This window comes from Cercospora kikuchii (assembly GCF_019650295.1).
Source record: "Cercospora kikuchii DNA, contig_00007, whole genome shotgun sequence".
Classification (NCBI taxonomy): Eukaryota; Fungi; Ascomycota; class Dothideomycetes; order Mycosphaerellales; family Mycosphaerellaceae; genus Cercospora; species Cercospora kikuchii.
In genome coordinates, this window is record NW_025408588.1 from 2,656,731 (window position 1) to 2,669,179 (window position 12,449).

Below are 12,449 nucleotides of genomic sequence, written 5' to 3' on the forward strand. Positions count from 1 at the left end.
AGATGTTATTGGATGCCAAGCAACAACATGGCCTATTATAAAGGCATAGATTCCGAAATAGAGTGCCGACATTGGAATGTTTGGTGAGTCATGTGAACTGTGGAGCAGCAGCAATGGTGAAAATTTTGGGCGCGGATGCGGTCGGCTTTGTTCGGTGCTTGGCGGATTTGATCGTCCTGTTTTGATCTTTTGCACTTCGCAGTAATTGCGTGCTACTGCTTCGTTCAGAGATCATGAATTGGGTCCGACGTAGTAGAGGCTTGTTCTGTTGTTACAGTACGCCACAGGACCATTGGTACGTGGAAATGTGCTTCATTTGGATTGGCAGGTAAAGGTCTTCGGCGGCTTGATGAAACTTGTGGAGATAGATCGATCACGACGTGTCCGCACGCTTCAGAGGCCTGCCGACTGTAGAACGATGTTCATCGTGTTGCCCACGTTATACCTTGTTTCTCGATAGCTGCGCAACCCTACGAGGTCCAGTACTGCCCGATCGTCTCAAGCTTATACTCGGCTTTCACATTGGAGCTTGCTGTCTTGTTGATTGTGTCCAAAAGGCGCGGAAGCGATTCCCTGGCCGGACGGACGACGGACCTGCAGCTTTCATCCCGCCTTAGGAGCTTCTTCATTCATTATCGTGGAAGACTCGCCTGCCTTGACGTCTCGTAGGCCTCGATGTCAAGATAGAGCAGAATTGATAGAAGAGAAGGCAAGTGGTGTTCTTGCTTATCAAAAGCAGCTTCCGCATTCGCTCAAGGCCGATGATCCTTCGCCTCACCTCGGCAGCTCCCCTCCATCGCGCCCTCCAACTCCAGCTCTAGGAAAGTCTAAAAAGCATTGCGTCGAAGGACAGCTTTCCAGAAGCAGACCTCGCACCTCATCGTGTGGCTGGCTAGCATGACGTCCAGCTCGTAGTCGTCTTCTTCAACTCCCTCCCCTCTTCTTCTCCGCCCTCACCCTCCTCCACCGCCATCTGTCACCATGGCTCCCGCCGACAACCTCCGGAAACGCAAAACAGCCGCTGACGGCAACATCCCCTCCAAACGCGTCCCCGCCAAAACACCCGAAGAATACGACAACTCCAAAGAGAAACGCGATGCTCAAGGTGTCGACCTCGAACCCAACATTTGGGTTGTAGCCTGGCTCGCATTATCTTTCATCAGCTTCATCGTTGCCATCTTCTACTACAAAATCGACAACCGCAATCACGGACCCGTGGCAGCATACATCAACCAGAACTACCCTTTCGTTGATCGCGCTCTAAACAACTATGCCCTGGGCAAAAAGCCCGCTCCGCTCTTTGGCGCCGCTGCGCACGAACACGATGGCAGCGAACATGACCATTCCCACGACAACTTCGACGATGCCACACCTATGGATATCCCGGGCATGGCAGACGGCGTTAGCGATCTCCTCTCCCTCACCGAAGCCGAATTGAAAGCCTACACCGGCGAAGACAAGTCGAAACCGATCTATCTCGCCATCAACGGCACAATCTTCGACGTCTCTTCCTCTCCAGCCTTTTACGGACCTGGCGGCCACTACAACCACTTCACCGGAAAAGACGCAACTCGCGCTTGGGTGACGGAATGCTGGGATACCGATGATCAATTCACCTGGCGTCTCGAGGATGTCCACCTCATGTTCATGCCCAAATACCTCGACGAAATGCTCACTGCGGTCGCCGACGGGGATTTCTCTGGAGATTTGGGCGCAATGGGTGCCATGCCGCAAGAGATGATGACAAACTTGGCGAGTAAAGCGATTGATCGCTTTGGGAAGGTCAGACCAAAGACAATTCAGAAGAGAAGAGAAGAGGATCGGAAGGAAGCGGATAAGAAGGTGCTGGAGACGCTGGATCATTGGTACAATTTCTTCTGGAATAATGACAAGTACAAGGTTGTTGGAAACGTGATTCGGGATGAAGAGGGAACGCCAAAGACTCCCCCGAAGCCGTGCGAGGAGGCAATGAAGAAGAGGCCGCTCAAGGGAGGGAAGCTAGAGTCTATGATGGGAAGTGTCGGGAGTTTGTTCCAGGGTGGTGGTCCGGCGATTGATCTTAGTGCTATGGGTGGTGGAGCTGCTGCGGGCAAGGATGGTGATGCGAAGAAGGGAGAGATGCCCGCTGCTGTGAGGGAGCAGATTGAGAAGGCGAAGAAGGAGGCACAGGAGAAGGGTCGACAAGCAGCAGATGCTGCGGCTGATGCTGCGGAGAGCGTGAAAGAGAAGGTCAAAGAGGGAGCCAAGGGCGCGGCGGACAAGGTGAAAGAGGGCGCTGAGAAGGTCAAGCAGAAGGCCGAGGACGTGAAGGACGAGTTGTGAGTGATTTCAGGAAATGATGCGAACGAATGAACGATGTCGACGAGAAACCAGACTTGGACATATTCGGTATATACTGTACATATGGCGTTGGATGATCAGCTCAAGACGAAGGAGGAAAATGATATTCCCGCTCGCAGCACGGGAGATTGTTCATTGCATGCTTGGGTCATTCATCCTATCTATCTGAGTGTTCATCTCTACAAATGCAAGTGCGCTTCAAACGTAATCACTTCACGCTCGCTTTCTCGTCTGCCTTCGTCTCTTTCTCTTCTCATAGCATTGATTCTCGCGTATCATCAATGGTGGGGTTTAGATGTATCGTGCCACGTCTGATCACGCTGCCAGAGTGTTGCTCTCTCTCCAAATAACGGGGCTGGCTGGCGTTGATCGGACCAAGGCATATGATGTGGTTTCGGGTACTGCAGGATGTGGCTGGGTGGTCTCATCAAATAGCGCACATCGGCCGGGAGCGTGGTTGGTCCTCCTAGTGCACCATCATCTCTGGCTGTTGGTGTGGGTGCTGAGCCCCTCCTGCAAGCTTGCTGTCGGCACCATTTTGAGCAGCGCCATTCTCAGCGGGCGCATCGTCCATCTCCATGTCGTCGCCCTCCTCTTCAGCCTCTTCCTCGTCATCCTCATCGTCTTCGCTCTCTGCTTCGAGATCTTCACTGCCGGCGTTGGACTCCTCATCATCGTCCTTGCCGTTCTCCACGCCCTCCATTTCAGCGTCCTCGCCAGGAACCTTGGCAGTTGCGCTCGCCTCGCCCTCGGCAAGAGCTCCTGCCGCGGTGGCATCCTCCTCATCCTCTTCTTCCTCCTCGGCACCGTAGGCAGCCTCGTCGTCTTCCTCGTTGTCCACGTTTGGCTGCTCCGGCGGGAACTCACTAGGGGCACTCTCCTCAGAGTCCCACTTGATCTGAAAGCGCGTGACACGAGGCTTCTCGGCGAGAATGGTTCGGCGAATTTTCTCGATTTCTGGCTTCGCTGGTGGGTCGTCGTTCATGGAGGCGTCGACGTACTCATTGTTGACATAGTAGCCCACACGTACGAATTCGCGGTCGTCGTAGGAGCAGGACAGCAAGATGACGGTAACGCCGAGGATGTCGGTACTGGGGATGTGTTCGGTTCGTGGAGCTTCCGCTTCGAACACAAACTTGTTGACGCCGACTGGGATAGGGCCAACGAGGAGGGAGTCGAGCTCTTGATCGTGTTCAGAACTACACACAGTTGTCAGGAGCTGTGTAGTGAGGAGGGGATGAAGATGCGACTCACGATGTGGCCGAGCCCACGTAGGTCAGCTTCCACTCCAGGTCCTTTTGCAGTGGCTCGAGACACTCAAAAGTGATTTCAAACTCGTAAGGCGCGTTGAAAGGCGCAGGATTGTTGCGCACGCTGACGTTGAGTATCGACACGGTCGCCATGTCGTCGGTGGTGTTGGATATGTGTGTTTGGTGGGGCTGTGATATACGAGCGGTGCGGGTGCTTCGTGAGGGATGTTGGTATAGTGTGTGGACTGTGAGCTGATGTGTTGGATGTGTTGAGATTGTGAAGAGTAGCCGTCGTTGACGTGGTGCGAGTGAGACCGGACGTTGCGTTTGTTGGCGTGGAAGGTGGGTGGATGGGCAACAAAGTCAAGCGCCCGCCAGACGCGACCAGAACGCGAGGCAGGCGCGCGGTGAAGCTCGTTTGGAGAGCGCAAAGAAAGTGCTGGGACAATGCCAAGTATCAAAGCGTTCCTGCTGACGCCAGCCGCGCCGCGCATGCCTTGCAAAGCAGGCTGCTGGCATGTGACAGACCACTCTTCACTTTCACATTTAAACATGTCCACACGGAGCAACTGGATTGCTGTGCCTTTGCTCTGCCTTCAATAAGATTGACCGAGTCGTCTGGCCGAGCCCGACCAATTGATCCATCATGGCTCACCTGCTTCGAGGCAAACAGGCGGGCATCCAGAATGATCTGAGCGCCGGCCTGCAACCCGATCTGTTCGCCGTTGACGATCTCGCACGGTATGGCGTTAATTCACAAGTCTCAGCTCTGGCCTACGATCCGGTTCAGTCATTACTTGCAGTGGGCACAAAAAGCTCCCAGTTCGGACCCGGGCAGATTTATATCTTTGGCAAAGGTCGGATCCAGGCGGTATTGCCTCCGCCAGCACGCGGAGCCAGCATACAGACATTACAATTCTGTGCTGAAAAGCTCGTATGTCTGGACTCCAAGCACGAGCTATCAGTCTATTCAATCGAATTGAAGAGGTTGATCAGCTCGCATTCTCCTTTGGGTGCAGCAAATGTGCTATGCACCGACCCTATGCTGGATTATGCCTTCCTCGGCATGCAGTCCGGCGAAGTTGTGGCGTATGACATGGATCGAGAGGGTCCGGCACCTTTCAAGATTCCCAACGTGTGGCAGGATGTCGATCCCAAGGCCCGGATAGCGACCGTGGTCTCCTTGCAGCTTCATCCTCGCGACATTGGCACCTTGTTGATCGGCTATAGACAAGGCGCTGTGATTTACAGCTTCAAGCTCAACAAAGCGCTGAGGCACTTCCAATATGAAGTACCTCGCGGAGCACCCGGAGGCGATAGTGATCCAACAGGAGCCAACATCGTTAGGAGGCCTCTCCTCACACACGCCGTCTGGCACCCCACTGGCACTTTCATTATGACTGGCCACGAAGACAGCTCAATCGTCTTCTGGGACACCCTCAAAGATGGCCGCATGCTGATGGCCAGGACCCTGACCGACACGAATGTTGCCACTCCCGGAGCCACAGCAGGTGCCATGGGCGATCGAGGCACATTTGCTGTCAAGGAGCCACTCTTCAAAATGTCATGGTGTGCACACGGGCAGGATCCCGAAGACACTATGATCCTTGTTGCCGGAGGTCAGTCTACTCAAGCGCCCAGCAAAGGCTTGACCTTGTTCGAGATGGGACGGACACCCGTCTATGCCACCAGCGCATGGGAAACGTTCATTACATACTTCGACGCACCCAAGAGGCAGCGCATATTGCCGACACCGCCTGGATCGGAAGTCGTAGATTACTGCCTCATTCCTCGCACTTCGCCACACTTTGCTGGCGCACATGATCCCATTGCCATCATTGCCCTGCTGTCGTCTGGTGAGATGCTCACGCTTTCGTTTCCGTCTGGGATGCCCATCAGCCCCACGAATCAGCTTCACCTTTCCTTGACCTTTGTGCATCCATACATTCATCACATCACATCTTCACAGATAGGGCGCGAAAGATGGCTAGGCTGGACGGAACGCAGGCAGCTAGGGCCCGCAATGCTCACTGGTGGCACCGAGGAGCCACGTCAGCTACGCCGGTTTGAAGATCGCAACATTGTCTCGGCTGTACACGCCGATGGAACGATCCGACTTTGGGACCCTGGATATGGCGACGAGATTGAGAACGAGAAGCTAGTGCAGGTTGATGTCGCGCGAGCAATCGGCAGATGGGACAACGTGCAGGTCACGACAACATCTTTCGCGAGTGCATCGGGAGAGCTCGCTGCTGGCCTTCGAAGCGGCGAATTCGTTGTGTTCAGATGGGCAAACAACAGGCATGCTGGAAGAGAACCGCCAGCACCAAAGCCGAGTCAGCCTGGTGCTATTGTCAACATTGTCGACAATATGGATCCTGCGTTGAGCGAAGGCCTGGGTCCGCATATCATGGTCGACCAGAAAGACGGCCCGGTGACTGCGGTCTGTCAGAGTGAGGTCGGTTTTACAGCTGCCGCATCCGAAGGTGGAAGCGTTATCCTGATCGATCTGCGGGGACCTGCCATCATACTTAAGACCTCCGTACAGGACTTCGCCAAGAGCAGCAGAGGTGCCAGTCTGCGGCGACGATCTAGTGCCGCTGGCAACAAGCCAGAGTGGGCAACGACTCTAGCTTTCAGCATCATGGTCCTGGACGGCGATGACTACAGCTCGATAGCTTTGCACGTCGGGACGAACCTAGGCAACCTCGCAACATTCAAGGTCATTCCCGACCCTAGCGGGCGTTATACGACACAATTCGCGGGACATGTTTCTTTGGGTGACACGAGAGTGATGTATATTGCACCCATCAATGCTGACACTGGAAAGCCTGCCACGGCAACACAGACAGTCATGGGCAACTTGCGAAGCGGGCTGAGAGTCAATGGCGCTCTAATTGCCGTGACACCCACGAACGTCCACATTTTCAAGCCGGCAACGTCGAAAGGCGCCCACAAATCATTCGACAATTTCTTCTGTGATGCAGCCGGCGTTGTGCGGTACCAGGACCAAGGATATGCCCTTCTTGCCATGTTTGGTGACGGGCGAGCTCGTGCGTACACTATCCCATCGCTGCGAGAGCTGGCTTCCATCGATCTGTCGAACATTAACAACACTGGCACTGGCGTCGACATCAAGCGGTTGGGTAACGCAGCTATCATGCCCACCGGTCATATTCTGGCCTTTACTGGTCCTTCGGAGCTGGCACTGCTCCATGTCTTTGGCACTGGCGAGACGCTGCCACGAAGACAGGACAAACTGTTCAGTCCTGAACGTTTGATTCCTCCTCGACCGACAATCTCGACAGTTCAGTGGCTCACTGGTACACAGTATTTGACGCCATCCGATATGGACATCCTCATCGGTGGACCAGATCGCCCACCGAGCAAGCGAATGATTGCTCAAGCGAAAGCAGAAGAGGAGCAGCGACGAAAAGCCGGGCGCTCGGCCACAGCTTCTGCAAACGTCGGCCAGCAGGACGAGGGATATTGGGCGTATATGCAGAGGCAGCTGGCGGAGAGGACGGAGAAGTTGAACTTGGTCGGAGACAACATGGAGCAGTTGGAACAAGACAGCAGCAACTGGTTGAACGATGTGAACAAGTTCGTCAACAAGCAGAAGAGGAATGCTGCTGGAGGGAGTAAGTTTGGATTCTGTTGCGAAATGAGATTTCACTGACGTGCTCTACAGTCATCAAAGCCAAGTTTGGCTTCTGATTCTGCTCGTTCTCGGATTTCGAGCCAGCCCGTATCTTCACATGCTGACTTTGGAGGCCGTGCAGTGTCTAGGGGAATCCAATAGAACATGTGAGAGCCTTCACATGCTCACGTGGAAGGCACCAGATCAGAAAGGAAGGCGAGCAAGATCTACGAGCACGGGACCATGCGACGTAGGCCAAGTATGACAGTGTACGCTGCTGCTGGCTGCTAGCATCGCACCGCAACTGAAGTCGTTCACAGTATCGAGTCGCCACGGCCGTAGGTCTCCAACCTAGATGCATTGCTGACAGAACACAACGTACGCAGAAAGCGCACGAAGTTCACGCATCACTCACAGAGCCGCAACGGCCGTATGCCGTACAAGGCTTATACCCGAGGTGCTCTTGGAAATAACACCATAGCGCGACAACGACAAGTCACATCGGCGGACGGAGTGGCGGTCCACCGACAACGTGCGTTGATATCTGATGCCTAAAGGCTAAAGTCTGCATCAAGCATTTCTCGGATTCAATTCGGGTTGTCCAAAGCAGTCCGGCCTTCCCAACGGAGACGATGCCAAACTCTTTGCAGCCACGAAGGGATCGCAGCGTGGCAGCCTCACCACAAGCTCCCGACAGGCAGCGATGTGTTGTTACCCCAATGAGTAATTTGCTAGCCCGAATTGTGCTCTGCTTGCGCTCGTTCTGCCGAGGCAGTGGCGTTGAGGGCAAATCAGTCCCCTTTTGCGACGTCGGTGGCGCTCAGGCAACACCATTCGTCGCTTTTTTCGTGGACGAAAATTGTGGTGCCTGAGTTAGTACCTGTCGGCGCAGGTGAGATGAGTTCCGCCGACTTTGCAGGCAGACGATTTTCGCGTTGGGACATTGGATCATTGGGATATTGATTGTTGTTCCGAGGGTATGTGATGGTGATACCGAGGATTCTGTGTGTCGCGACGGCGAGCGAGATGAGGATATAAGGACGTTGGTAGGTCGTACAGAATTCGTCTCTCATCAGCATCAGCATCAATCAGAACAAGAACAGTCAAACAGTTCAACCACATCAACTCAACCACAACCACAATCAACACTCTACCCAAAACCACAACTCAAACCATCCGACACACAACAATCATCATGCCTGCCGCATCAGACTACAAGGGTGCTTTCACCTCCTTCTCCAAGGTCGATGACCTCCCAGGCGCCAAGCTTGGTGAACACTTGCACCACATCTTCTCTGGCATCAAGTCTCGATCTGCCACTCCTTCAACTTCGCGCAACACATCCGTCGCTCCTTCAAGAGCTCACTCGCCTGTGAGGGAGGCGGCCAAGTCAACGGAGGAGACCAAGGAGAAGAAGAAGGGTTTCCGAGAGGGTGGTTACTATGCTTTCTAGATGAAGCTTTGGGCAAAGAATTGAAGCGAAGTAGTTCTATGGACCAGGGTTTTTCTTTTGTATACCTGGCGCGGAGTTTCAGTGACGGATATTGATTAGCGAGGAGAAATTTGAGCAGGATACCCTTTGACAAGAAGAATGGATAGACGGGGGAAAATGAATTGGGATGTAGGAATAGGAATGTCGTGAATGAAAGAATTTCATCAAAACTTCGAATTGTCTCACACAACACATCTTCAGCTTCCTCGTGCTCTACTGCTTCAATTCATCGTCATGAGTAATCTGGCTTCTCATTCATATCTGTTCGCTTGGGCATGGTCGCTCTTGGCCCTGAAATCCAGGCATGCTGAACCTATAAGAGACAAGTTCAGGTTTGGACACATCTCTAGTGGCACGAGTCCAACTCCAGCAATGCCGTCTTGTCGCATGCTGTAGCTCAGGTTCGAGGTGGCTTCTGCTTGTGGACAAGATTTGCTTGTGCTTGGAATATCGTTTCTGGCAGGCGAAGTTTCACCAAATCCCGTAGGCCGGGGTTTTTGAGACGGCGGGAGACACTTATCCAAATCGATTGCTCACGCCCGGCCCATACAACGAACGAATCGTGTCGCAGAGGTCGTTGTACATACGGACCCGATTTCAGGATGTCGGAGAGCCGTACCGGAATACTGCCGGTCTCGAACAAAGTCCATCGAAGGGTCGGTGCACACCACTAGCTATGTGCATGGCATAAGAGCGTATCTTGCACTTCACCCGTACCTCGAATTTCCCCACTTCTCCTTCTCCTCCGCATACGCCTCCTCAATCTCTTTCCCTAGACCCTCCAAACTCCCCGTCGTCTCACTCCCCACACTCTTCAGAAGCCCCATCTTCCCCAATCCATACGCCATTGCACTCCCTTTCCACCTCTTCTCATACTCCAGCCTCGTTACCCTCTTTCCCACCTCCACGAATCGTATCGTATGCAAGAGCCACATCCCATACTCCAACTCCTCCCTATACGCGAAGTCTTTCTCTCGATTACGAAGCACTTTGGCACTGCGGAGAACTCCAGAACCGGGAATTTCGATTTGGAGGACTTCATTGCGGAGGGCGTGGATGGGGCCGAAGGTGTGTTCGTTGCGTTTGAGGATCATGGCGTCGAGGGGAATGCTGCCGCGGATGAGAGCTCCACGAACGAAGGTGTATTCGAGAGACTTGTCGCGAACATAGGTCGGTGTTGCTTTGACTTCGGTGGAGACTGTGTGGGAGATGCTAATGAGCGAGGGCGAGAGGAGGAGAGCTATGGTAGCTGTGAGGAGGATGAGGAGCGTAAGTCTTGAGGGCATGATGAAAAATTGTCAAGGTGGTTGTGCCAATCTTGAAGAGGCGGAGGAGATGTTGAAGCTGGAGGTAGAGAAGATCGTCATTGTGAGCTTGCGAGTTGCGACACGTGGATTGCGTCTCTTTTGGTACGTGGGCTGTTTAGCCAAAGGTTGTTGTTGGGCTTGGTGAGGAGGAGCCGAGGCATCCTTCGCGTCTGTACCAATGTTTGGGCCTTGGTGCCTAATCACTCTGGACTTCTTCTTCTTCTGGCCAATTTTCAAGACACATTCTCTTCGCACAATGTGCAATCTTCTTCGCTGTTCATCTGGATGGCCAGTGGAAGCCAATTGGAGCTCCATGAAGCAAGCCAAGAGCATCCCTCTACATCCCAAGAACTCAAGCTAATGATCTTGGCTTCAAAGGTTCACTTCTCGTCGACAATGGATTGGCACTGCCAATCCTATGCGAATCGACAATCTGTCGTTGCATCCGGCCGACTTTCGCGTACTGGCATGAAAGCGGCGAGAAAGAGGTGTGTATATTCTGCCAACGGGGTATCTTGAAAGTGCTGTCGAAAAGAAACGGTATGCTGTCGTAAGAAGTACAGAGCCTTGATCATGCCCCTGATAAAAGAAAACTAGCAGACGTCAGCACCAGTTGAGTGAAAAATTTCCACCCTGACACTTACTATGACCCTCCTAGAGTTCCTGCCAACGCGAGGAACGTCAGGATTCCGGCGCCAGCTCTGTCGGCTGTAGTGATGGGGGTCACCGGGTCTGCTGGATCCTTGTCGCCACCTATGCATCATTGTCAGTCGAATGTTGCTGGTGGAAGGAGGAACCATACTCACCTGTTCCCGCGTTGGGATCTCCCTGACTTGTGCCTCCTGTCTTCGCGCTCACTGGCGCCGCAACCTCGTTGATCATGAGAGCTCCTATGATTTCGAGCGCAGCCATCTGTTCTCCGACACCAGTGAGTCCGTCGTATGTCGTGTTCTGTGTCCACTGCAGACCACAAGAGTTTCCGCTTGTACCACCGGAACATTGCTGTCCTGCTGCTACAGCACTGGCCTCGATGTATGGCCGTATCTGGTCATACAGGAAAGGAGCATATTTGGTGCTGATGGCCATAAAGCGTGACAAGTACGCCTTGAAAGATTGCTGATCGGTGTTGCAATTCTTGCTGGGCTCGCAGACCTCTTGCATGATCATGTTGTTCGTGCCAGTGAAGTAGTTGCGCGCGGTAGCATTCCAAAGATTCTGCGTTCGGGTCTTCCATTCATCGGCGCTGACTGATGATGCAGATGCATCCGCCGCGGTACTGTTCCACATCACAGACGACCCATAAAGCATCATGCCGGCGGTGTATGTCCAGAGTGTGTGATCCAAACTCGTGCAGTTGTCGTCAATACTCGTGCCATCATAGATGTCAAAGTTCTCTCCAATAAGACCAACCGCATCCATCCAGTCCCATGCCTTTTCTGCCCACTCGAAGTATGTGTTGTTGCCGGTGTACGCACCAAGTCTTGCTGCAAGATTGAACAGGCCTCCGTTGGAAGCTGTATTTTTGTAATCGTATCCGTTGTTCCACGTGAAGATCTGCCATCTCAAACCACCAGCACAGTCTGCAGAGTCCCATCGAGCGGCCTGGGAATTGAAAACGCCTTGAGCCAATCCTAGCCAACCCGTTTCGCTGTCGGGTGGGTTCTCGAAATTCACTTCGGCTGCAGTCATCACAGCGCAGCCCCAAAAGTATTGATCATCATTTCCTTCGGCCTTCGTTTGGTTTGGTGGCTACCATTGAGTTAGCACTTCGATCGAGCTGTGCCTTCAACGATTCGTCGTTACCATGTAGTTGTCATCCGGGCCCACTTGGAAGAGGAGGCCCTGTTTCGTGATGGCGTTGAATTGAGTGTCGCCCGTGTAATACCAGTAATCGATCAGAGAATTGAACATTCCACCTCTGGACAATCAAGTAAGTCACCAGAGACAGGATGGAATGATGCTCTGCCACTCACGTTTCCCACCAGTAGTATGGATCCCCCAACTCTCCAGGAATTAAACCAGGCTCGGCGCCGTGATAATAGCCCACCATTTCCGCAGCGATTGTCTTTGTGGCGCTCTTGATGCTGTCCGAGTCGCCAACAGTGACCTGAATAGCATACGCCAGTCGCGAGATGGCCAGCGTTGCCGCCGCGATCTGTAAAGCGCGACGCATGTTGTAACGAGGAACGATTGAAGCGAGTGTTTGAAAGGAATGTCAAGAATCCCGGCCGCACGTCCTCACCTGTACCAGCCTGCACTTCAACTTCACCAGCCCGTTGCAAGAAGATTGATGGAGAAGGTTGGTGAAAGATGCTACGGGTCTGCGACTGACCAGCCAGCGGCACAGTCAGCCGCTTCCAACCTCAGGGACATGAAAACACGCTGCGGTTGACGTACGCTTGCGCGCGCGTAAGTGGAGA

The 12,449-nt window shown here is 53.4% G+C and overlaps 6 protein-coding genes across 6 annotated transcripts; 3 read left to right on the plus strand and 3 right to left on the minus strand.

Annotated features, from left to right (window-relative positions):
- Nucleotides 1-981: 981 nt before the first annotated feature.
- CKM354_001114200 (uncharacterized protein) lies at nucleotides 982-2,322 on the plus strand (the record flags this gene model as incomplete). Its single annotated transcript, XM_044806619.1, has 1 exon — nucleotides 982-2,322. One exon carries the CDS (start codon nucleotides 982-984, stop codon nucleotides 2,320-2,322), a length of 1,341 nt encoding a protein of 446 aa, XP_044662554.1.
- A 484-nt stretch (nucleotides 2,323-2,806) lies between these two features.
- On the minus strand, nucleotides 2,807-3,743 carry CKM354_001114300 (uncharacterized protein; the record flags this gene model as incomplete). The annotated part of the gene is made up of 2 exons (XM_044806620.1): nucleotides 2,807-3,539; nucleotides 3,595-3,743. The coding sequence occupies 2 exons, from the start codon at nucleotides 3,741-3,743 to the stop codon at nucleotides 2,807-2,809; spliced, it is 882 nt and encodes a 293-aa protein (XP_044662555.1).
- A 493-nt stretch (nucleotides 3,744-4,236) lies between these two features.
- On the plus strand, nucleotides 4,237-7,307 carry CKM354_001114400 (uncharacterized protein; the record flags this gene model as incomplete). The annotated part of the gene is made up of 2 exons (XM_044806621.1): nucleotides 4,237-7,231; nucleotides 7,282-7,307. 2 exons carry the CDS (start codon nucleotides 4,237-4,239, stop codon nucleotides 7,305-7,307), a joined length of 3,021 nt encoding a protein of 1,006 aa, XP_044662556.1.
- A 1,118-nt stretch (nucleotides 7,308-8,425) lies between these two features.
- On the plus strand, nucleotides 8,426-8,683 carry CKM354_001114500 (uncharacterized protein; the record flags this gene model as incomplete). The annotated part of the gene is made up of 1 exon (XM_044806622.1): nucleotides 8,426-8,683. One exon carries the CDS (start codon nucleotides 8,426-8,428, stop codon nucleotides 8,681-8,683), a length of 258 nt encoding a protein of 85 aa, XP_044662557.1.
- Nucleotides 8,684-9,429: 746 nt separating this feature from the next.
- Nucleotides 9,430-10,008, minus strand: CKM354_001114600 (uncharacterized protein; the record flags this gene model as incomplete). Its single annotated transcript, XM_044806623.1, has 1 exon — nucleotides 9,430-10,008. One exon carries the CDS (start codon nucleotides 10,006-10,008, stop codon nucleotides 9,430-9,432), a length of 579 nt encoding a protein of 192 aa, XP_044662558.1.
- A 592-nt stretch (nucleotides 10,009-10,600) lies between these two features.
- Nucleotides 10,601-12,202, minus strand: CKM354_001114700 (uncharacterized protein; the record flags this gene model as incomplete). The annotated part of the gene is made up of 5 exons (XM_044806624.1): nucleotides 10,601-10,622; nucleotides 10,674-10,782; nucleotides 10,836-11,778; nucleotides 11,833-11,947; nucleotides 12,003-12,202. The coding sequence occupies 5 exons, from the start codon at nucleotides 12,200-12,202 to the stop codon at nucleotides 10,601-10,603; spliced, it is 1,389 nt and encodes a 462-aa protein (XP_044662559.1).
- Nucleotides 12,203-12,449: the final 247 nt, after the last annotated feature.